Source organism: Grammomys surdaster, unplaced genomic scaffold (genome assembly GCF_004785775.1).
Source record: "Grammomys surdaster isolate TR1022 unplaced genomic scaffold, NIH_TR_1.0 66, whole genome shotgun sequence".
NCBI lineage: Eukaryota > Metazoa > Chordata > Mammalia > Rodentia > Muridae > Grammomys > Grammomys surdaster.
Window position 1 is genome coordinate 7,023,730 of NW_021604568.1, and position 25,338 is coordinate 7,049,067.

Sequence of the window (25,338 nt, forward strand, 5' to 3'; positions counted from 1 at the left end):
GGAACAGTGGACAATGCAGGCCCTGGCACAGCCCGCTGGATGGCAAAGCTACGAAAGCCACTCTCTGTGATCTATGGGCAGAGGAGAATAGTCTTCCTACATGGGCTCTGTTTGATCATAAAGGTGCTTGTGACTTCTGCCCATATATGTGATCCTCGGGGAGAGTTATCCTTAGCATGGGGACACATCACCTTCTTAAGATCTTCTCAACCGATGCCTGCCTCCAAGTTCAAAGGATCAATTTAATCACCACTACCCCACTACCCGTGAACAGCATGCCAGCAGGATCCGAGCAACATCTTTTTGCCAAGGGTGTTCCATGGCAACCTGTGGTTGAGCATCTTGACCAGTCCATGTCTCTAATTAACGTATCTGAGACACGAGATACCCACTCAGTACTCAAGATCAGTCAATTTTCACACACCCCCCCCCCCCAGGGTCTTTTTGGAGGGAGAGACCTCAGCTTTTGGATTCTAAGAATCACGTAAATTCTTTGCCTGTTACTTTAGTTATAGAATGGATAAGTGCCTCCTACCACAGGGGATTATTCCATGATACTAATATAACTGTCCTATTCAATCTGGTGCCTGTCTATGTGCTTGGAATCACCTTCCAGACAGACTGCTTTAGATGAATGATAGCCACATACAGTGCTGGCATGTCCACATCCCACATTACCTTGTGACTGTAGTTCAGGTCACAGGGGACCTCTGACAAACAGGCCAGAGGTTGCTGTGAATCTCCATGGACCCTCCATTTGAGCAACTCTCAGCTAAGTGAAAGAGCACACAGGCAGAGGCCTGCGCCCAATGGGAGGATTGGGGGATGGTAGTCACCGGGGCTGCTGCCCAACAATGCCAGTGGAAATGTTGTAACACGCTCACCATGTCCCAGGTCAAAGGCATCACAACTGGGTCTTTGTTCCAGAGCTCAGAAGCCTCACCCACCACTCCTTCCAAAACCAGCTCATAGGATGCACACGCCTCACCTACAACCCCCACAATCCAGCCTCCAGCTTCCCTGACAGAGAATCACTTCCCAGGATCTGAAGCCTGGTCATCTAACTTTCTCTCCTCTACCCTGTCTCTCTTGTTAACCTGGATGAACATCCAAGCCATCCTGGTTTCGATGGACAGATGACAGACAACAGACAGATCCTTGTTCAAACACACATAGCTATCTCCACAAACCACCAGAACAGTGGAAAAGCCACAGATAACCTGGCTATCTCCATCTGACACCTAGGGCCCTGCCAAGTCCCCCAGCAGTTCAGACACAGGTAGGGCTCAGGGGACAGCTTGTTCTGGTCTCTACTTCCAAGCAGTCACGAGGTTATCCTCCTGCTACAGAAGGAATAGGTAAGGCCCAGAGAAATGGAAGGGTTCTGAAGTTACCCACCTGTTCGTAGTAGCTAGAATCTAACCACAGCAGCTTCCTGACACGGTCTCTGTGCCACACTGGGCTGCTCAGATGACAGGGGCAAGCAGGGAGGCAGGTATCTCCACGCTATTTCTAACACAGACTCACACCACCGTCCCCGAGTTCTTCCTTCACCCCAGGCAAGAGTCCGTTGGTTATAGATATGGAACAGGAAGGGGAAAGGCAAATGAACCCCTGGGGACTTTTGTTGTTGTTTGAGACAGGGCCGCACTATTTAGCCTCAGATGGCCTCAAACTCACTATATAGACCTGGCTAGTCTCAGAGTCACAGACACTGTCTGCCTCTGCCTCCTGAATGCTAGGATTAAAGGCATGTGCCACCACACTCAGCCTGGACTCTTGGAATCACATAGCAGGACTGTTCTGTCATCCTGGCCAATGGCTGACTGACCCCAAAGACTCGGAGGTTCACCGCCTCCTGCTACTCAGTGTCCCACAGCAGTGGTGGTGTGACAGGGCACATGTGGCAGCAGGAGAGTCCCCAAAGAACTGACCTTGCATTCAAGAGTAAGCTCTGGCTTTTCCTAGGAGCAACCTCCCAAGTGAACAAACCTTCCCTCCCCTGTTGCCTTTCCTTCTGTTGTGAGGATCCCTCAGGAGGCCTCAGAGACTGGGACACAGCCAACCCCCCAAGGCAATGTCAGCTTCCATAGAGATCTGGGAGACGGGGCTGATAGTACCAGGCCATAAAGTTACTTTATAGGAAGGGAACCAGTGTGGTGTTCACCTGGAATCAAGATCTGACACCAGATCATGTTCTGTCACATGTGCATTGTCACTGCCAACCACCTAGGCACAAGGGCAGAGCCTGACTTCTCAGGGAGAGACATGGGCTATAACAACACCAGCCTCAGGATGAGGAGTCCAGCCCTCTGCTCCCCAAGAATGTCCACTGACATTTCTTTAGGGTCTCTGCAGTCACCCAGAGGTATTATCATTCAGAGGTCCCGGGTACTGTTTCTGACCTCAGGAGACTTGTTTCTGCTCCAGCTCTCTGTGCCTCAGTCATTCTATCTACAGAATGGACACAGTGACCCTTTGGATTGTGTTCTTTTCAAAATATTAGAAGGGAACAAAGACAGGCCTCCCTCTTGAAGGGCCCACAAATGCCATACCTGGGTATACCTATATATAGGGCCTGCCCCCAGCAAACTGAAACTGAAACCAAAATACAACCCTGAACCCATTCAGTGCCACCCGGCAAGCTGAGGGGAAGCAGCAGAGGATGATGCTGTGGTTTCAAGAGCCCTCTGGCTCTCAGATAGCCACGTGAGCCTGCAGCATGGACTCACAGATTTTTCTCCATCTGCTGAGTGTGCCTTTTCTTGCCAAGGGCATCAAGGGATTCTGGTCCACTTTGCAAAAACCCTGGAGCCAGCAGATCCTGGCAAGCCATGGGCATGGTCTCTGTCAGCTCCTAATGACACAGTGGCCTGCTGCAGGACCCCTCCAGGACCTGGCTTCATCCAGTGCCTGGGCCCTCTTCCCAAGTCCTGGTGGCTTCCAGCTCAGCGGGAGGGAGTCGAGCTCACCACCCACTCACTGCCCAGACACTAGCCAACCTCCCACAGGGCCTGGCCCTTCCTCAGACATCTTGCTAGGGGTCTGGGGACTCTGGAACCCATTGTGATGTCATGCCTGCCTTCTCCACCAGCTGGCTGGGTCCTCCCACTCCTGCCTGAATTCTAACTGGCAGACAGACATCTCAACAACTGGGAACGCTGTCATTGGGCACCCCTGAGCTAAAGCTGCCATCTCCTCTGAGCCTCAGATGGCACGAGTCAGTCCCTGAATAAGGAACGGATGCTTCCATGCCACTTTGGCCTTGCCGGCTAATTAGCCTCAAGCCAGGGAGACATTCTTCCACCACCAGGCAAACTGCTGGCCTGCAGCCCAAACCAACAGGGGAACTTCAGACTCCTCGGCCCTCTCCCTGCCAGATGGAAATAACGTATAGCTGCAGAGGTGGGGGAGGAGGAGAGGAACAAAAACCCAGCCGGCCCAGGAGCCAGGCTGGACCCAGGAGTGGACAGCCAAAGGCACTCACCGCTTTCATTCTTCTCGATGACATCTACTACCTCCCCGGCCTGGAGGCTCAGCTCCGAGTTCTCTTGTTTCTTATAGTTGGACACCACCACGTACTGTTCCAGGATCATGGGCTCGGCGTTGGTGTCGGCACCTGGCGAGGGCAGAAAGCACGCGGTGAGCCAGCGGCCGGCTGTAGCCCCGCGGCCGGGGCGCCCTCTGTCCATTGCCCTCGAGGGAGGCTGCTCGGTCGCCAGCTCTGCACCGCGGAGCAGCCCGTAGCCAGGGCTCGCAGCTTGCTGGGCCCCAAGGACAGGCCATATAGCAAGGCCCCACACCGGCCCGCTGCACCGCGGGGACCGGGGGACATGGGGAGCCAGGGGACGGGGGAGGAGAAGGGGGTGGAGAGAGGCAGAGACAGGCAGAGACGGAAGCCAAGGAAATTGAGGGAAAAGCCTGCTGCTGCGTGTGAAGAGTTAGTCACAGGCCGGCATGGGGGAGTCTGCAGAGAGGCCTGGGGCCTCCCATCTCTCCAGACTCTCGGGCTGGCTGCGGTGTGAGAGGAGGGCCACAGGAGCACAGTGGGAGGCCCATGAAGGCTGAGCCCAGAGCACAGGGGAGAGAAGGAAGAGAGAGGAGCAGGAGGTCCAGGAGGCTTCCTGCCTCTACCCCAAGTCTGTAAACTCAGAGAGAAAAGGCAGCAGGACTCCCCTCAGGAGGGAGAGGGAGAGAACTTCTCCACAGCCTAGGTCCAGCAGAGAGTCAAGAGGCTTTGAGGCCGCCAATCACTAGGGCTTACTCGCAACCCTTAAATAGAAACACATGAGACCCGTCGAATGAGGAGCTGGGGGTGGAGGCAGGGGATGGGAGGAGGGCCCAGACTGTTTACTTGAAACCCAAGAAGAAGGTCCCAGCGCCAGTGCTGGCGAGCCTAACGCCCCTCCCCACGCCAACTTTTCCTCAAGTTCGGCTCCATTCCTGTCCTCCTGGCTCTCCAAGGGCCAGGCAGACAGCAGCCCTAGGCTTTCCAGAGGAGCCTTCCTGGGTCTTTCTGCCATCTCAACCAGCAGAGGCTGCCTGGTTCCCCTTGTCTTTAAGTACTGGGCAGTTTTAAAAGCCTCACCCGGGTGTATCAGAGAGGGCCAGCGAGCCCTGCTTCCCGGAGCAAGGCAGTTCTTTGTCCTGTTTGGCCACTGTATCTGTGTGACATTCATTAAACAAGCACCAGGCTGGCAAACGGACAGGCTGGGTGCCCATCTCAGCTTAAAGAGAATATGGCTGCATGTCCTGTCAAATCTTTTCTGCTCTTCAACTGTTACTGGGGACACTCCCAAAGACAGTATGCCCTGCTAGTGGATTATATGAATCCACAAGCCAGAAAATGAATAATCACCTCTTTCAGGAAGCCTTCCCAGACGCTCCACCCCCCGAGGGAATTCCTAGTACATTTCTTACAACCATCTACTTGTCAGTCAGCCTGTGATTCCCACACTAGTGGCCGAGGCAGGAGAATCGGGAGTTCAAGGTCAGCCTGCATTGCCAGTCAAGAAAACCTGCCTCAGAACCAAACAAAACAAATGCAAACCTCTACCACCCTTCTGGGAGGCTGGGGCTTAACACCACTAGGGTGGCCACAGAAATGGCCCAGTGTTTTCAGTCTCTCATGGTGCCTCACCCTCGGACACACCTCTCCCTCTGCATGACTGAGTCTGACTCACATGCCAGGCAGGTATGGCTTCAGTCCACCTTGAGACAGCCCTTTTCTCTTCCCATTTAACTCATAAACTAATGAGAGGCTCAGAGAGGAGCTCAAGAGGCTCACACAGAGAACCCGAAACACTCAGTCTTTTCAAAGGTTCAAGTCCACCTCTCTACTAATCAAGAAATTGATGTTTCCACACACTGTCTTTCTGACACAATGACCCTCTGCTTAGAAGTGTCACTGGAGCTTTTAAATCCCCAAACTCTCATGCCCAGGCTTCAGAGAGCCAGCTTTAATGGGCGGGGCCTTGGCATGAGTCACTCTGCATAGCCCATTCTGTCCCACAGTTCAGACATGCAGCCAATGTGAGACACACTGTTTAGGCCTCTGTGTCCTTTGTATGGAAGGGTCTGTCAAGGTCTGTGGCCAGAGAATTCTAGAAGAGTCAAAAAGAGGCTCTCCTGGGAGGAGAAAGAAACCCATGAGCCTGGGCCCATGGAGACTCAGAAGCTGAGGTGTACCCCATGAGAGCACACAGGCAAGCCCCAGGCAGCCCCTGCAAAGCCAGAATTGTATTTCAGGCAGAAACACAACCAACACCTGGGCAGGAGGGCAGCCCAGCCTCTGTACTCACAAGTTGGCAGCTTCTGCACCAGCTAGCAACAGACCATGCACTGGACTGACAGACACCACTCCCTGAGACTCCTTCCACTGTGCCCTGGGGGCTATAAGTGCCTGTCATTGCAACTGTAGCCCAAACTAAAAAGCAGCCAGACACTGAGGGGACCTTAAACGTGAAAAAATGAGTGAAAATACAAGATCCAAATGGGGGCGTGGGGGCCAGCGGCAGGAGTTCTGCAGCAGGTTGAGAGCTTCGAAGTCCAGACAGCGCCAGTCACATGCAAGTCCTTGTGGGGCTTCTTGGGGTCAGTCCACACTCAGCACCCACCTGCAGCATCATGCACAGTTCTCTCGGTAACCTTCCACAGCAGGCTCCACGAAGCCTCGAGCTGAACGTGTGAAGCCTGAATGTCACGAGGGGAAGCAGTCTCCTCAGCTGGGACAGTACCCAAGTCTATGCCACCAAGCACATTCTTAACTCCTGAAGCACACATGGCCTACAGGTGCCACTGACGCTTAGTCTCTAGGAAGGACCCTGCCCCACCTGCATCCCCAGACACCTGGCACACAGGTGGTGAAAGGTGAACACTGGGGTTTGGGATTCTTACAGACCAATACTGTCACCTCTGTTGACTAGCCTGGGCACCCATTAGTGGTAGGCACTGGGTGCGTAACAGATGTACTTCCAGACAGATGCTGTGTGTGACTGTGTGTCCGTCTGGGTAAAGCAGGAAGGGCCTTAGCTCCCAAACAGGGGGACAATAAATGACTGAACAGGAAGAGAGGAAAGGGGCGAGAAGCTGAGGCAATGAGGAACAAGCAGCTCTGGGATCGCAGCCAGACGGTGGACAGGGATATGAGGACAAAGATGAGGTGCTAGCGAGGGGACAGATATCAGCTCATTTTGATCCAAGCCAAGAAAAATTTGAGGCAAGATTTCAAAGCAGAGGAAAATCTACACACCCACAGCCCTCGTCCGCAGTCTGCTTGGAAAACTGGCTGGAGCCTCTATCAGGAGAGAAGGTAGAGAACTTTCCCAGGGTCGCATAGCATGGGCAGGCAAGCTGTCACTCTTCTTGGGAGACAGCTGCACTAGCTGTGGGATTCATTCTCCTCCTCCTCTCTCTCCTTTTTGCCCCCAGTGCAAACACACTGCCAGCTTTCCCCTCTGGCATCTACCTCTTGGGGTGTTGGAGCACAGCTGCGCTCGCGGGCACTAAGAGCAGGTATCCAGATGAGAAAAGGCTTGGTGGTGGGCGGTGATGTCATCTGTAGCAGCAGCTCTGGATCCCCTCCAAGGCAGGCAAGGCCCGGAAAATTGGGATCTGGAGGCGTCTGCCTGATGGAGGGGGAGGGAGCCCCTTGTGCTCAGATGAGGTTTTGGCTCTGCTCAGAGGGGTGGGCCCTTCTAGAGAGCACTGCCTCTCCTGCATTAGAACCGGACTTTGCACAGAGGTGGATCCTTATGCTTTATTAGAGTCCTTGGCTCTGCCTACCTAAGGGTCTCTACCCCACCCCAGCCTCAACACCTGGATTCCTCCGATTACTATCTGAATAGAAACTTGGGGGTTTTGTTGTCAACGTATGCTTCTAAACTGGGCCTTTGCCCAGTCATTTCCTGGCTCCCACACCCTCAATGGCTCCTCATGACTTAAAGAATAAGGGGCAAATTCAAGCCCAGGCTTTCTTATGATTGGTGCTCCCCTGGTCCTCTGACACTCTTCCACCGTTCCATGGAACATTCGTTATTCAGCATGTGTACTGAGCACCCACGCGTCCCCGTGTACACTCTTTCTAAGCCTTTCCTGTAGCCCCCCCCTTCCCATCTCAATCCCACCTAAGCATCTCTGCCTCTTAGGAAGCTCCCTAAGAGGTCAGGCCAGGCATAGTGTCTCTCTTCTCTCCTGGGCTTTTGGGTGGGAAAGGCTCTCCAACAGACCATGTGCTTCAGACTAGTCACCTCTGATACCGGGGCCATAGGACATGATCCAGACACAACCATCACCTGACATTCCTGAACACAAACTTAGTATCAGTGTCAGAGGCTCTGGAGGGCAGTCCTGTCTTGCCCTTGCTTGCTCTTGGGGAAGACACCTACCCTTCCTGAGTTTAGCTTTCTCATCTGTAAACAAGAACAGTACCTCATGGGGCTGGTCTGTGAATGCACTGAAGTTACCGAGGCTGAAGCCCTGTGTAAAGTACAAACAGCTGTTTAGAGAGCAGAGGCTATGGGAGACTCGGGAGGAACTAAAGACCTCACTACCAGAGGCAGTTAGCTCATGAAAAAGCCACAGCGCCAGGAGGGTGGAGAGGGTTAAAGCTACTTCTCTGCAATATGCCTCTCCTAGACCCACCTCCAGGCAGCCATGGGCCTACCAGCTGCAGAGAGCCAGCTCAGAGGCTCGCAGGCCACTCTGGGTTGGATGCCAGGCTATGCAGCACCAGGACCCCTATCCATTGGGATCTCTGGCATTGGCCCATCACCTCTGAGTTTCCTGTTTGAGAGAATTCCCCCAAGATTCCAGAAGGGGAAACTAAGGCTGGGAGATGGTAGCCTTGGACTCAGTTGGCTGCCCCGCCACTCCTTGGTGGGGACGAGGGGAGCTACCACTGGTTCCAGAGAGTTGAACTCATCTTGAGTAGCCAGGCCTTATGGGAGTTCTGCCACAGGTTCTCCATAACACTCCCACCCCTGGGCATCCCACCAAGACCCAACGGTCCCTCGCAGCCAGTTCCTCCCAGGCTGCACTGGGCCTGCTGGCCTCTCAGCTATACGTTTGGTGAATAGAATGCATTGCTGTGGGCCAACTGTGCTCTGGCTCACTGGCGTGATCAGAGGGGAAAAAGGGACAGGAGCCCAGTGATTGGCTCAAGCCCAGGCCAGCATCATAGGACAACCAGGAGGGAAGGGGGTCCTCCCCCACTGCCTTCTCTTCTGGCCTCTCTTCCAGGGTGCTCATCAACAGCTCTGCTGCTGACAGCATTGGGAGGCAGGATTGGGGGGTGGGGCTTGAGTTTTGACCCAGCAACTGGCCCAAGACCCCCTTCTTACCCTAACCTTCTACCATACCTCCCCACCCCCTCAGTTCTTCAAAGGGAAGGCTGATGAAGACCCCCCTGGAAATGCCATCACTCTTTCCTATCGACTGCAAGCACTATAGTCCTGCTGTTTGTGAGTTTTGCCACAAAGCTAAACTGACTCTCCACCCAGATGGACCAGATACAGGCTAAATCCCTGGGCACCCCACAGGGCAAAGGCCTTGGGGCAATTCCAAGGTCTGGACTACTGGGAAATGGGGGCTGTGGTCCAACCCATCACACTCACAGGAAGGGCCCTCCTGCACTCCACATCTCTTGCTCTCCATAGAAATCTCTGGAAGGTAGGTTTGGTTATCAGGGGCTGACTGTCTTAGAGATGGCTTGTCTTTGGCTACTCTCCTGGGAAGGTCCATGTGATAAAGCCAAAGATGACAGCAGCCCACCCTCATCCTAGCACCGATATGCACAGAGGTGGCATTACATGCCTTTGGGATGGCTGTGCAACCCACCCAGGGCGTCACAGGCAGGACATGGCCCAGCCGGGATTCAAACCCACAGGCACTGGGCCAGTACACACTCATTCACTCTGATACTTGGTCACCACTCTACCAGGCTCCGTGGTCCATCGGAGGACTGTAAAGCGTTCTCCCTGCAAGCAGGAGGCCCAGGGGGTGGGAAAGCCCCACATGCAGATGAAGGGAGGCTTGCCTAAGGAAGCCTGTAGGCACCAGCTCCTCGGCACACATGCTGGGACACACACATGTTCACACACATGCATGCAAGGCAGTACCTGTCACGTCCTTCTTGGGAGACTCAGCCCAGCTGGATAACCACACTTCCGAGTCCCCGCGAGAGCAAAGAGAAGCAGGAGAGAAAACCGTTAGGCAGGCAGGAGGGCCACCAAAGCGTGGCTGCAGACACTGAGGTTCAGGGCGCCCTGGGCGGAAGGCGGGGGAGGGGGAGGAATGATTTCCTGGCCTGGGATGACTATGGGGCGTGGGCCTGTATGATTACAGAGGCTGGCTGGGATAATGAGGTGTCTGTCGAAACACAGGATCCTCTGAAGCAGACTCCTGACCTAGGCCCTCCCTGCAATGGGATTTGGCTTTAGTGTGGGCTGGAGAAGGCAGCCAGGCTCTGCCTCCGTAGCCATGTGGGAGGCTGGTCCCATGGGGCCTGGTGGCTCCACAGATTGTCAGAGGCCAGCAGGCTCAGCACTCCAGACCCAGGATCTCAAACGTCGGGGTGGTTTTCAAGTATACACCACATGCACTATGCTTTAAATGTCGGGGTGGTTTTCAAGTACACACCGCATGCACTATGCCTTGAAGTCCCGCTCAGTGGTTGCCACAGCTGCACCCAAGGGAGGCAGCAGACTCCTTCAAGCAGTGGTTCTCAACCTTCCTAATACTGCCACCCTTTAATACAGTTCCTCATGCTGTGGTGATCCCCCCTCCCACACACACACCATAAATACATTTTCGCTGCTGCTTCATAACTGTAATTTTGCTCCTCGTATGAACGGTATGTAAATGCCTGAGTATTTATTCGGATAGTCTTAGGAGACCCCTGGGAAGTGCCATTCAAAATAGCAGAGGGAGAGTGGGGCTGGAGAGATGGCTCAGCAGTTAAGAGCACTGACTGCTCTTCCAGAGGTCCTGAGTTCAATTCCCATAAGCCACATGGTGGCTCACAACCATCTGTAATGGGATCTGATGCCCTCTTCTGGTGTGTCTGAAGACAGCTACAGTGTACTCATATACATAAAATAAATAAATTAAAAAAAATATAGCAGAGGGGTCTTGACCCACAGGTTGAGAACCATGGTCATACAGCGTCCTTCACACTGGACCCAGGAGCTAGTGGCCAGGAGATAAGAACTGTATCCCAGACTCACACCAGGGCATTCTATCTGTGCCTAAGCTTCCTCACCCACCCGGGAAACGTGGTTATGTTGTCTCCCACCAAGAGTGAGGAAAAAATTGAAGTGCTGTAGAGGAACACATCGGTATGGGCTCGGCTGGGGTAGGGCGCCATCAGCACTGTGATCTGTGATGGGGTACAGAGCTCACCTGATCACTGCTATGGACATTTCTAATGTTTTTAGTGTGCGTGCTTGTAGGTGTTGGGTTTCCAGCCATTGCCCCTCTCTCCCCACTTTACGTGTGTCCCAGGGATCGAACTCCAGTTGCAGGCTTGCACAGCAAGTGCCATCACGGGCTCAAAGGTCATCATGAACACCAGAGGTCACTATTTGCCTGTAATGGACCATTTAGTCCCATGGTAGACTCGGAAGGTTGGCATATATCTCTGGGCCTCAGACTGTTAGAGAGACATTTCTCAGACGGGAAGGAGACAGGATGGAGCCATCCCTGAAGCAGAGCTGCTGGAGGCAGTCACAAGGTGCAAGGCACTGGCTGCATGAGACAGTCACAAGGCTAATGTTGGGCTGCATATGTGCAGAGCAAACCCTAGCAGGGCTGCCTGGCACTGGCCCTGGGGTTGAGGGGAGCCTGCAGACCTCTTCACAGATAATAGCAGCCAACACTGTTCCAGCATCTGTGGTCTACCAAGCATTGTACTGCATATGTCACATAAGGGCTATTCAGTTACTGTTCAAGACAAACCTACAACAAGTACTCTTATCCCTCTGTTTACCCAAGCCCCACCCCTTTGAGGCTCCACCCCTTCCCAGGCTCCACCCATTAGGTAAGTTACTTAATCTTTTGGAACCTATTATTTCTTTCGAAAATAAAATTTCTTTTCCATAACTTTATTTTTATTTTATCCTATGTATAGAAGTGATTTGCTTGTACATATATTTGTGCATCATTTGCATGCGTGGTGCCTGTGGAGGCCAGAAGAGATATCAGATCTCCTGAAACTGGAGTTACAGATGGCTGTGAGCCACCAAGAGGATGCTGGGAGACAAACCCTGTGGAAGAGCAGCCAGTCAGTGCTCTTAAGCACTGGGCCGACACTCCAGCCCCTCAAAGCCTAGTCCTGAACTTGCAAACTTCAGGATAAAGCGATATGCTCACCTTCTTGGCTACTGAGATGCCTAAATGAAACCAGCAGGCAACAGTGCTTACTAAAGGTTAACCACGGTGCCGGCAACTCTCCATGCTGTAGCTAGCATGAGCCTGGCTCTCAGCTTCGCACAGCTCCGAGAACACCAGGGGAGTCATGGACCTGGGATGCTGGACCCGGGATGCAGGGATGGTGACTGAATGGTACACTGTGCTACATACACCAAGCAACCCCTGCATCTAGTCTGAGATACTTCCCACCATCGCCCTCAGACTGGGTCTGTTGGATTAGAGACAAACAGAGCTGGGGCTGAGACCAGAGGCTCTCACCAAGCTTGGCAGCTGGCAGGACTGACCTCATGGAGCTGAGACAGAGTAGCTGCAGACAGGGAGGGCTGAGAGCAGAGTTGGGGTGGGGGTGGGGAGCTGACCTGCCTGAGTCCACCTATTGCTCCCTTCTCCCTTTGTGCTTCCCTCTGGGTTCCTCACGAAGCATTTTGAAAAAGGTAAATCTCTTCCAGTGACCCACAGAAAGGCATTATGCCTGGGTTCGAACAGCCCAGGAAGAAGTATTCTTCCCAGGGACCAGAGCAAACTTATCTTAGGTGCCAGGGCCAGGTGGATTCTGAGAAGACCACTCAGATCTACCATTGTAATGAAAAGCGGGCTGGGTGCAGCAAAAACTTGCAAATCCCAGCACTTGGGAGGTGGTGCTGCAGGAGGACCAGAAGTTCAAAGCCTGTGTGGGCCACTTTGGTTCTGTCACAAAATATAAAGAGGGCTGGGAATGTTTACCTCAGTGGTAAAGTGCTTGCCTAGTGTTTCTGAGGACCTAGAGTCAATCTCCAGTAAAACACACACACACACACACACACACACACACTAAATAAATAAATAAATAAATAAATAAATAAATAAATAAAGTAAATAAATAACTAACCCAGCGATTACACTAAAAACAGTGACTGGGCCATTTTCCAATAAACTTTTATTCACAGAAGCACAAGGTAGACCAGATGTGACCAGAGGGCAGACACCTGAGATCACACATATTTTGCTTCAATCTCCAGAAGCAGGTATTTTCTTCCCCAACTTGGAAAATGGAAATAGACTAGAAACAAGGCTGTCTTTTTAAAAGGGATCCAATCCCTGGATGTGGAGAGTAACTCCAGCCTGCCCTGGCAAGCTCTCTCCCAGGGTGGGAAGGAGCCCTTCCACCTCGTTCTGATGAACAGAGGAGAGCCTCTGGCTCATACAAGCAGGCTCTCCAGCCAACAAGCAGACAGGGCTGCTGTTGGCTCAAGGGCAAGAGGCAGGCACAGCCAAGAAACAGCTGTGACCAACACAAACCAACTGCTGCGTTACACACACACACACACACACACACACACACACACACACACACACACGGCTACTAAGAAGTCAGGGTCCTGAAGAAAACGGATTCAGCCTGCTACAACGTGAGAGGTATGGGATTGGTAGTCTGCGTGCCTGGCCTTGCTGAGAGGTAGCTCTTGGGGAAAGGGCTTAATTCTCTGGGCCTCAGTACTCAACACCTGCCAACCACAGCATTCAGACCTACTGACTTCTACAGTGGTTGACTGATGTCCTAGACTTTCCTGGCAGAAACCTAGTTCTTGCTATAACACATGAAATTAAATGAGTACCGGGAAAAGACCATCCTTAAAAAAAAAAGAATCATTTGAACGCAGGTTCAATTTTGGAAAACCAAGCCCCTCAAAGGAAATAGCTTTGAAGGCAGCATTATGTTTGACTATGAAACATCTCCCACAAGTTTCTGGATTACAGGTCTGGTCCCTAGCTGATGAGCTTCAAGGAAGTGACTGGCTCCTGTGGCCTTGGACCTCATGGAGTGGGAAGTGGAAAAGAAGCAGGAAGTGGGGCCTACCTGGAAGGAAGTGGGTCACCGGATGCATGGCCCAGGAAATACATTGTGTGTCCCCCCCGCCCTTCCTTGCCTCGCTCTTCAGAGCTCCAGCTATGTGAGCAATTTAGCTCTGCCATGGGCCCTTGCTGCCCGCATGTTCTAGCTCACCACAGGCCGCAGCAGTGTAGCTGAATGTGTTACATTTGCCTTACTGTGATGACGCAGAAACAGCTGAAGAATAAAAGCTTCCCTTCCAGTCACTGTTTTCAGTCTGTCCCGGTGGGGAAGTTCAGGGCAGCAGCAGTGTGAGTAAAAGCTGTTCGCATCACGGTGGACCAAGAAACAGAAAGCCCGGGCTGAAACTATGGCCTTTAACTTTTCAAGCCTGGTTCCTGGTGAGCCACTCCCAGCAGCTAGGGCTCGGCTCCACAGCCTCTCTGAACAGTGCTTCCCGCTGAAGAGGCTGTCAGACCAAGAGCTGCAGATTCATGACACTGACCATGGACAAACATCTGTGACACCAAATTAAACCCATCCTCCCTTTAAATTGTTCCCTCGGGTGTTTGCTTTATCCATGAAAAAAAAAAGAGCAAGGCATGAGGCAGAGATGGGGGGTGGGGGAAAGCAAGAGGAGCAAAGGCCTGGGCCTTGTGCACACATTGCCATTTACGGTGGCTGACGTGGGACATTTAGCAATCTGATCTTCTTTTCCTCCCATAATACGGTAGTGAAAAGTCCCAACATCACATCTTCCTCAGAGTCTTTTCACACTCTCATGACCCACTGCCTGAGAAATCTCCAAGGCAGGGAGGAGTTAGGCCTCTGAGGTATGATGAGAAATAGGTTACAGCAGAAGCCGTGGGGTCCACAGTGATAAGACGGTGTAGAGACAGGACCTTCCTCTCATCCGTGATCTTCACATTCTTGCCACAACTGTTCCCGCTGGCCAGAAATACCAGCCAAAATCTAGGCCCAGAGAAAAATCTTGTCTCTGCAGGTGTGGCAAGACCCTGGGTCTGGTGCACACTTGAGAGGCTGACCCTGGCTCCTGTCCGGTCTGCATGATGAAGAAGAAGAAGCTAAGAAGAATGACAGGCAGGTATCCCTGAACTTCTAGAAACTCCCACAAGGTCTGGCTATGAGGAAAGGTCACCCCCTTCCCCACCCCAAGCCTCACCCTGAACAACGACAGAGCTATGGGAATCAAGCCCCAGATACCCCAATCCAATCCTAAACCATGCCTGCAGGATGCTTCTCTGGAGGAAAACAGTTCCACATTCCGAACTAATAAACCTGGAGTGGACTGCAGGTCTGGGTGGAGGAACGAGACAGGGCTGCCAACTGCCCAAACTTTGAAGGATGACAGTGAGCCAAAGGCTGGGGGGACCAGGGTGGGTCACCCTTTACCAGTTTTCACAGTTCAAGGATTCCGCCAGGCCCCATGGAATGAAAAATGTCTGTTCTCCCCGGCCCTTCCCTCCTTCCAGATCTCAGGAGAGGCCTCTCCCTCTTTGGGAATTCTATTGTTCATACCCGTGTGCTTTAATGTGCGGCTTTTAAGTAGCGGCTGCATCCTAATCTTCCCCCTCCTTCCCTCCCTACAGTTCAACTATGCACAGGGCCAATTTCTTGAGTTTCTTCGACTCTGTGTGCTTCTTTCCCTTTTTGACTAGGCCACCAGGAAACCTGGCTACCACTTGCAGCCTGTAGGGGACAGCCATGAATTTAATGGTGGCACCATCAGTAACTGTTTTCATGAATAGAGCATGTCCCTGTCACCCCCACTGTCGACCAGGGACACACAATGGTTCCATTTGTTCCAACAACCCCACCGGGTTCATTGTTGATGGCTACTCTGGGGAGCAGGAGCAGGTACAAGAGGCTCTTGGGCCTAGTTTCTTCCCTCTGCACATGGCTGCCTGGTCCTCCGCTGTCTGCTAGTGAGCAGAGGCAGCCATGTGAGCATGGACTCTCTGACCTCCTGAACCTTGAACTAAAATATAAACCCTTTCTTCCTGTTTTGTTTTGTTTGTTTTGTTTTGTTTTCCAGGACAGTGTTGGTTCTCTGTGGAACAGCCTGGCTGTCCTGGAACTTGCTTTGTAGACAAGGCTGCTCTCAAACTTCCAAGTATCTACCTGCCTCCATCTTCGATGCTGGCATTGAAGGTGTGAACCACTCTACCTGGCTAAAGCCCTTTCTTTATCAATTACTCAGTCTTGAGACTGAGGAGACGGCTCAATTTGCAGAGTGCTTATCCAGCATGTGTGAAGCCCCAGATTCAAATCCCAGCACCACATAAACGAAGGTGTGGTGGCCCTTCCCTGTAATTCCAGACCTTGAGAGGCAGAGGCAAGAGGGTCACCCTCAGCTACACTGCAGTTTTGAAATCACTCTGGGCTACATAAGACCTTGTCTCAGGCATCCTGTTCCTATAACAGAACATGACCTAAGATGGTATATAAACTGTTTCTCGGATAGGCAGCCCTGGACATGAACAGAAGCCACAGCCCCTCATATGATTCCCCAGAGGAAAGAAATCACGATCTTGGAAGGGTGAGGGGTTACTTCCACCACAGAAAGGTACTCTTGCATGCCCCACATCCCCTTCCCAGCCTCTCAGGTAGGGCTGGCTTCCTAAAGGTGTGTTCTGTATAGCCTTCTGGGATCCTGTACATTGACATAAGAGCCTTAGGCTAGCTTAATGTAGTGAGACTGAAATCATCCATCATTTATGAACAAGAGGGTCCCTATTTTCATGTTTTAAATTATGTAGCTGGTTTTGCCCGAGCCCTAAGTGGCTGGGCTACAGGCTTCCAAGCCAAGTGGGTGGAAATACTGAAGAAGATTAGTAGGGATGTTACCACTGGGGACCAGGAGCACAAGACAATCCTAAGTGTCTCCAATCCCCTCTCTCTGCAACACGCAGACCAGAAGACCACATGGTGACTCAAGGTCAGAGAAAGAGAGAGAGAGAGAGAGAGAGAGAGAGAGAGAGAGAGAGAGAGAGAGAGAGAGATTGATTTGCTTAAGACTCAGTAGACAACAGCACTCCTCTCTCCACCCGATGGGGGGTTGGGCAAGGTGCTGAACATTTAACGTACATTTTCTTTTTTTTTCCTCAGGGTTTCTCTGTGTAGCCCTGGCTGTCCTGGAACTCACTCTGTAGACCAGGCTAGCCTCAAACTCAGAAATCCACCTGTCTCTGCCTCCCAAGTGCTGGGATTAAAGGCGTGTGCCACTACTGCCCGGCTTAACGTACATTTTCTTACTTAATCCTGACAATAATTGACCTGCCTTCTGCAGAGGAGGAAACCAAGGCTCAGGGGAGTTAAGGTCCTCTCTCAAGGCCCCACAGGAAGGAAGAGATGGTATCGGAGTTCAGCCCAAGCAAGTAGGCCAGGAACTGGGAAGAAAGGTGCCCTAATGGAGACATCATTTTCTGGTCTTCCCCTCTGGCCTTATTTACTTCTGCTGTGCTCCTCTCTGTAAAAGCAACCACGTTCCCACAGTTTGCCTGCAGCTACAAAGGTCTTCTTCCCCCAGAGTCTTGCCTTTCCCAGAATCCAGGGTACACATGGGTCAACCCAACCTAGGGTAGGAATGTACTGAGCCCTGAAGACTGAGCTGAAGGAAACCAGGCAGACTGTCTGCTCAGGTGGGAAAATGGGGGCGACCCACAGTTTCTAAAGGACCAAGGAAAGGATGCCTTCCCAGGGCTAGAACCAGGCCAGTCCAGCCTAGTGGATTCAAGGAAAGAGACCACTGGGACCACTCAGCTGTCCCGGGGAGAGGCAAGCGTTTAAAGACAGGTGGCCACATTGAGAGATGTGTGGGCAGACACAGGAGCACTTGGTGGGGAAGTGAGTGGGTGGGGCTGAGCATCTGCTCCGGCAGCTGCAGCTTGACCCCCACAGCCCCTTGGGTGTGGCTTCCCCCTCAGCTCTCAGGTCCTTACCTTTCCTAGAGCCCTGCTGTTTGTGTGCAGCAGAGAAGAAATAAACTCAAGACTGAGAATCTCAGCATCCCAGCCTCTCCCTCCACTGGGTGGTCTGCCTTGGTGGTCCACCCCACTCACTGAGAGGTCTCCCTGAGGCTCTCCACCCACATCCCTAAGCAGCCCCCATCTAGGCACTGTGTGTGCTTACACACACAGAGGCAGCTGTCCCTGAGCTGAGCAGCCCCCACCTAGGGCATTGTGTGTGCTCACACGGAGGCAGAACAAAAACGGGCCGGCGACTTCAATAAGTCAGTCATCCAACTACTTCAGGCGTATAGTCCTGTATCTCCCTACCCCTTGGCTAGGCACCTTCAGGAGCCAAAAGGGAGGAGGGAAGGGCTGTAGGGAGGAGTCAAGGGCAGCACAGTCAGGACAGACATTCCCATCCAGGACAATCTGGAGTAGAACATCCCGTCTCTCACTCTGGACTCTGGCTATCAGATCATCAAAGAATCAACTGCCAGCTATTTAGTGAGCACGGTCCACATGCACCGCTGGGCTCTCCTGCTGATCCAGCTCCACTGGACAGCCTCAGCACAGGAAGACCTACACACAGTATGCCCAGGAGGCCCACCCTGTTGAGTGATCCTGTCTGCTCCAGAAGCCCCTGGCTTGAGGCAGCCTGGCACCCTGGGCAACCTGCTTGATTCTGCCCAGGCCACTTCCACAGGGTGTCCTTCTACTCTGAGGCTCACTGAGGTAGCCTGGGAGAGATTAATCAGGGAGTGACCCCAAAGACCTTATGGTAACAGGGCTAGACTTTGGGCAAGGCTCACAAGCTGCAGAGGCCAGGTAAGGTCTCTTATCTTAAGTTTTGGGGATATCCATTTTTTAACACCATATTTTTTTATTGCTTATGTGGAAATTTCCCATATGCAAGCCCACACTCATTTTCCAGTCCTCCCAGGTCCATCCCTCCACCCGTGACCTCCCCAAAACAAAAGAAGGGAAAAAAAGGAAAAAAAAGTACAATGTGTACTGCCCATATACTTGCTGGAGCATGCTCAAACTCCCAGTGGCCAGCCCCTTAAAGAAAACTGGGTTCTTCCCCACCCCTGCCAGAAGCTATCAACCGTGAAGAGCTACATCTCAGCATCCTTATCACAATTTTTAAGAGTTCTCTTCATGGCTTCCTGTCTAGACTATCTTTTTGGAGTGGGGTTGCTAAGGTGGAGGGAGAAGAGGTTGTCATAGAAGTCTTTGGTGGAGGGTGAGACACAAGGCTGGCAGCGGAATACCCATTTTTTTTTAAAAGGTTGGTCTGTCTCACCCATCTTTGCCCTGTGCTGTTCACTGTTTCAACCAGCTCCAGAACACCTACTAGGACTATAACCTTAGCAAATGTTTGGCACCTAGTAGGTATTGAATAAAAACATGCTAAGCTAGGCTAGATACATATCCCAGTGTTCGAACACTTGCCTAGAATGTACAAAGGCCCCGAGTTCCAATCTTAGCACACACCCTCAAAGTGCTATGCGTCTCCAGTTAGCCCTGAATTTCCCTTTGTCTTAATCCTGTCTATGATTCCACCACACTGCACACTCAAGTGTCCAGTAAACTTCAGTGGATGAAAGAGCAGGGGCCTTCTTTGGTCTTTCCTCCACTGGTTTCAGGGGAACCAAGCTCATTTGATACCTGTGGTCCTGATCTTAATCTAGCCCAAGGATTATCAACCAGTGAGTCAAGACCCCTTGGGAGGGGTCACATGTCAGATATTTATATTACGGTTCATAACAATAGCAAGATTGCAGCTATGACCCCATAATCAATACAGCCTTGTGATAAGATGGACGTTACAGGAAACGGGAGTCTATGCAGATGCTTGTCTACCATGACTGGTGGAGTCCTGGTTTAGTAACCCCCCTCCCCCATGGTGTCTCCCAGAAGCTGAGCCTCTCCTGACTCGGCCCTCCCCTTATCTGCAAGGATTTAGACAGGTCCCCTGAGCTCACAGATGCCACGTGAACAGTTGTGCATGCGTGCACATAAGACGCATACATGCATCACTGCTGGGGAAATCCCCATAGCTGGCTCTCATGTGACTAAGCTTTGTCCAGAAAGCAGCAGCTGAGTGTGCCTGCGGGGGGGGGGGGGGGCAGGGCTGGGGCTGGAGTTAACCCTTCCATACCACAGAGCAAGCTGAGCTTCCCACCGGGGAGAAAGGAATGGAGTCCGGGTCACAAATTCTCTCTGTCACTGTGCTCCTCGCTCACTGGGGGCTGACTACTCCTCAGAGCCCTGCCCAGGCTTCCCTGTGCTAGGACAAGGCTGTTCTCTGTCCTGTTAGTGTGGTCCACCATCAACTCTGAGAAGTTCTGCTTCTTGGAGACTTGTCCCTAGAGGAGGCCACCACAGGCAGAGCCCCGGGGAGCATGTCCTGATGCCAGATGGCTAGGTGGGGTCCCATGGCTGGGAATTCAGCTAGAATTCTTGCCCTCCTTTCATGGGTGTGAACAAATGCCTCGGAGAGACTGCTCCAGGGCCCTCTGGGAGGCTGGAGGAGGCCCCTGGAGCAAGTTTTCTCGCCTTCAGGCACACTGTTTCTATTAGCCAGTGGTGATCTGTATCATGTCTCTGAAACAGTACCCCAGGGCAGGCGCTTGGAGATACCCAGAAGCCAGATGCCCAGTTTACTTTATATGTTTCCTTACTGAGATACCATGTAGCTCAGGCTGGCCTCAAGACTCAGACTCCAGGGAATAGGATTTGTTTGTATAGCCCCACTCCTGAAGGTTAGAAACAGTATCTCAGTGTAACCCAGACGAACCTGAAACTATGGAGCTGAGCATGAGCTTGAACTCCTGATCCTCAAATGCAAATTCATGGACACAGTGTTGACAAGTTTTTATATCAACTTGATATGAGCTGGGGTCATCCGGGAAAGAATCTTAATCAAGAAAATGCTTGACTGATGATTGATGTGGGAGGTTACAGGCCACTGTGGGAGGCACTAACCCCTACACAGTAGTCCTGGATGGTATGAAAAGCAGGCTGACTGAGCATGAGCAGCAAGCCGGTAAGCAGTGTTCCCACACCCCCTGCTTGAGTTTCTGCCTCAGGTTCCTGCCCGGACTTCCCCTAGATGGACATGGCCTGAGAGATGGAGGATGAAATAACCCTTTCCTCCCTGAGATGCTTTTTGTCATGGTGTTTTATTGGCAACATCACTGGACAACTTAGCCAGGCTATGTCTCAAAACACAAAATTAAGTAAAAAAAAAAAAAAACGGGGGGGGGAGAGGGAGGGGTGTGGATGGACGGGGATATGTAGCTCAGTGGTAGACAACTTGCTTAGCATGCATGAGGTTTAATCTCCATGTGGTGTCCCAATGAAAACAGTCCCTTGTAAACTCATTCGTTTGAATGATTAGTTCCTACTTGGTGGAACTGTTTGGAAGAGATTAGGGGGTGTGGCCTTGTTGGAGGAGAGGTCAGTGGGGACAGGCTCAGGTCTCAACAGCCTCCTACCATCACCAGTGTGCTCTGTCCCCTGCATATGGATCAAGATGTGAGTTCTCAGCTGCCGGCACCATCATGGATTCTAACCCTATGGAACCAGAACCGGAAGACCAATTAAACTCTTTCTGCTATAGGTTGCCTTGTAACAGTGTTTTACCATAGGTTTTTGTCTCACAGCAATAGAAAAGTGACACATCCTGGCACAACAAAAATAAATGAATCAAACAAGAAAGAAAGAAAACCCTTAGTAAATTAACTGCAGGAGGGCCAGCGCCTTCCTGGCAGGTCTCTGTGCCTGGATTACTAGGCCCCACCCATCTGTGGTATTTGTGCTGTTGTGTTTATTGACACCCGGGTTGACTTATTCTCTTATCCAACTGGGGGTCCTAGAAGACAAAGACCTCCTCATCTTGCTATCCCTGGAGCTGGGACCATATACCCTGGCACACAACAGGTTCTCAATTGCTTAGCAAAGAAATCTATAAAACAGCCATGGCCAGGGCCCAAAAGGCCATGGAGGGAAGGTCCAGAACCAGCGTTTCCTTGGAAACTGGTCTCCTATCCATTCAACCTTCACAGATCTTCTGTGTCTCCCAGACTGCCACTGCTGTGTTTAGGGTCAATGGCCTTAATCAGAGGTGGCCTAGGTCACAGGAGTATGGAGATGGGCTCCAAAATCAGAACCCTGGGATCAAATGTAAATGATGACCTAGGAGGTACTAGATTGGTGGGGTGAGGTAGGGGCAGGAGCAACCCTGCATGGAGAGAGCGGGTCCCTCCCCGGCAGATTCACATATGTACACAGTCTTCATGAGGCCTTAGACGAAGGCAGGCTCAGTCTGGCCTGTGTTGCTGGTTCGTCATCTCTGCTTTACAGGGACTTTAGCCCTCCTGCAGGAAGGGTTATATACTCTCTTAGACCCTGTTTAACACTCAGGAAACCCTCAGAGATCTGGGGTGAGCAGGGGAGACCCCAGAGAGGAAGGAAACGCTGCCCCCTAAGACCACAGACATGCCTCCTAAGACAATACATACAGTTAGAAGCAGAGCCGAGGAAGGCATGACAGGGAACCAATGTTCCTCTGATCCAGGAACATGAAGGGATCCCGACATGGCCCTGATATCTTAATACAAGACTCTTGTCCTAATGTTAACTCAGTTCTTCCTTATGCCAGCTGCTTGGGTCACATGGTGACAAGAAGATCCAAGGGGGCAAGAAAGAGTCAGGGAGAGGCACGCTTTTCCTGCAAACTCCTAAATTTCCTGAAACTTTGGAAAAACTCTTTGCCTTCCCATTTCGAAACTGACCAATTATAACAAGGCTACGAGCCAACCAAGTTCCACACGGCACATTTCTGTTTCTAAACCGAGTAACTTTAGATCAGAAAAAGGTGCAGATACAACGGGCAAGGCGCGTTTCCCTCAAGCTTTTGTTTTTCCGTTGGCTTCATCGTTACTGGAAATGTTGTCCCAACATCACATGCCTATAAACCAGAAATCTGAAGTGAGCAACAAGTTGCTTTCTGGCTGAGGTCCGTGGTGGGAAGCATTTCTTTGCTGGACCACAACTTGGGTGTCTCCTTCTCCAGGACCATAGCCTTATGGCAGAGTTTCACCACTGTCACCTGATGAGGCCAGATGGAGGCCCTTGGGTGACTGATCTCCAAGGCCCCAAGGTTAGGCTACTGTTTCAGGGATTTTGGGTTTACAACCCTGTTGTCTGACAGTGTTTCAGGGGTGGTGGGTTTACAACCCTGTTTTCTGACAGCTCCTTGCAGGTTACCTCCAACTGTAAGTATCTTCAAAGAGCTGGTCCAGGCTCATGGGCAATCCAGGGACTTTCTTCCTGCTACCTTCACTGTCTATCAACTTCAATGTGGCCATCAGTCTATGCCCAGAATGAAAGCCTGCTTTGGTTTAGGAATTCTTAGGCAATACAGTATAGGCTCATGCCTATGATTCCAGCACACAGGAAGTGGAGGTAGGAGAATCAGGAGTTCAAGGCTAGCCTCCATCATGAAATTACTTTAATGACAGCTCAGACTACAAGAGACCTCCCTCAGAATTAAACAATCCTTGGGAGTCCATGCAGGGTTTATGGGCCTGGGCAGGGCCTGAAAATCTCCATTTAAGTGAGCAGGCTCAGAATTCTGACCAGCCTTTGCTCAGGCTGGTCTTTTCCAGCCCAGCTTCCTACTCCCCTAGCAGGAGAAAGCAGGTAACACAGAAGCTGCTCAACAAGCAGGATGCTGGGCCTCAAGACTACCTCGACTTCTCTCCTGAGATCCCAGGATCTGGGGAGGCCTCCTCCCTCCTTCTCTGCATCGTGTGTCCAGGCCAGCTGAGCTGTGGGTGCTGCCTTGGCTGGGAGTTGTGGCAAGCACCCACAGATCTGCGATCACACGGCATGTAGCAACACTGGCAGTCTATCACAGACTGCCACGCGCGCGGCTGGCCGAGAAACTCAATCAATCAGTGACAGTTCCAATTAGATGGCTTTGTATTTCTGGGGTGATAAGAGGCTGAGAAGCCGGTGCCACGAAGAGTCACACTGTTTATACAAACACAACCCTGGGTGAGATGCGCCAGAAGCTGACACTGCTCACGAGGGACAAGCCAAAGGAGGGTGCCAGGAGGATTTTGGTCATGTTCACAAGACAGCTTGGGTCTTCCACTGGGGATGGGAGGTTTACGTGGATCAGGACCTCAACATTGCTTTGGTAGTGGGGAGCTTACATTCTCCAAGGCTTCCTGTCCAGCCCCATCTCTCTCATGCCTCCCCCTCCCCCACCCTGCCTCCTCTCCTGCCAGCGAGGATTCCTCTCCCTCCTAACTTCCATCTCAATCCCACGTCCTCAGTCATGCCTGTCATTTCCAGCAGGGCACCCCGCTCACACCCTGAAGCTCATGCCAGCTTCAGAGGGCCTTTCTCCAGCTTCCCCTCCATGGGTGACAGTTCTCCTGTTCTCGATGGTCTGCCTACACAAATCTCTGACAGCACCCTTCCCTGTCAGGGGAGCTGGGCACACCGTGGGAGGGAAGTGAACGGATGCTTCAAAGAGGCAGAAGCCAGCACTCTGCAGGAACATGGCTGCTGTATGGCCAACCCTGGGAAAGCAGACCTCCAGGTCCGTGAGGCCCTGACCTTCTGGCTTTGCTACACTGTTGCCCTCCTCACACTTCACTAGGCTCCACGACCTGCCGAAATCAGCAGGAAACCAAGTTCGGTCTAACCTTCACCGTGCAAAAGTGGCCACTCTTAGCTACCTCATCTATAAAAAAAGAATGGGAGCTGACAAAACAGAAACTGTCTAGAAAAACCAAAACTAAACTAAAACCAAACAAAAGACAAAAGAAAAAAAAACAAAAAACAAAAAAAAGTTGGGCCTAGCTTTTCTGGATAGATAGCGTTTTATAGTAGCTAGTACTTATGGGTAAGTCTTACTATTAGAAAAAAAAATGTACTTTATTCCAAACTGAACTTAGAGGGTGAGAGAGATGGCGTGGTAGTTAAGGGCACGGGCTGCTCTTTTAGAGAGCCTGGGTCCAGTTCCTAGTACCTACATTGTGGCTCACAGCCATCTACAATTCCAGTCTCAGGAGATTCAACATTAACTTCTGGCCTCTCCAGGCATCAGGCATACACGTGGTACTACCTAGACACACATGTAGGCAAAACACTGACAAATACAATATTTAAAAGCATAAAATAAATAAACTTAAAAGAAATAGGAACTAAATTGAGCGAGGCATGTTGGCTCATGCCTCTAATCCTGTACTGGAGAGGCCAAGTCAGAAAGGCTGCTATGAGTTCAAGGCCAGCCTGGGTTACAGAGTGAAAGTGTCTCAAAAATACAAAGCAAGGAGCCAGGCAGACAGCTGGGTGAGCAAGGCACTTGCCATCAAGTCTGATGACCTGGGCTTGATCCCAGAGAGCCAACTCTGACATGTTGCCCTCTGACCTCTATATACATCACGCATGCCCCTATGCACAGAAATAAATATTTCAAATATATGTCTATCTACTTTTAAGTATTTTATAATAGTTTATAAAATTAAAATTTTTAATTTTATAAAAATTAAAAAATATATAAAAGTATTAAAAATGTGAAAAAATTTAAAGAACAATTAAAAATAA

The 25,338-nt window shown here is 51.4% G+C and overlaps 1 protein-coding gene across 3 annotated transcripts in view; it reads right to left on the bottom strand.

Annotated features, from left to right (window-relative positions):
* Sh3pxd2a (SH3 and PX domains 2A) overlaps positions 1–25,338 on the bottom strand; it is a 200,814-nt gene that overhangs the window by 44,978 nt on the left and 130,498 nt on the right. For 2 of the 3 annotated variants that reach the window (XM_028772977.1, XM_028772963.1), the window contains exons 7-8: positions 9,618–9,662; positions 3,488–3,619 (exon numbers count right to left, since the gene is read on the bottom strand). In XM_028772977.1, coding sequence (XP_028628810.1) covers positions 3,488–3,619; positions 9,618–9,662 — 177 coding nt within the window. The remainder of the gene's footprint in view (positions 1–3,487; positions 3,620–9,617; positions 9,663–25,338) is intronic. The other variant, XM_028772972.1, reaches the window with a different exon arrangement.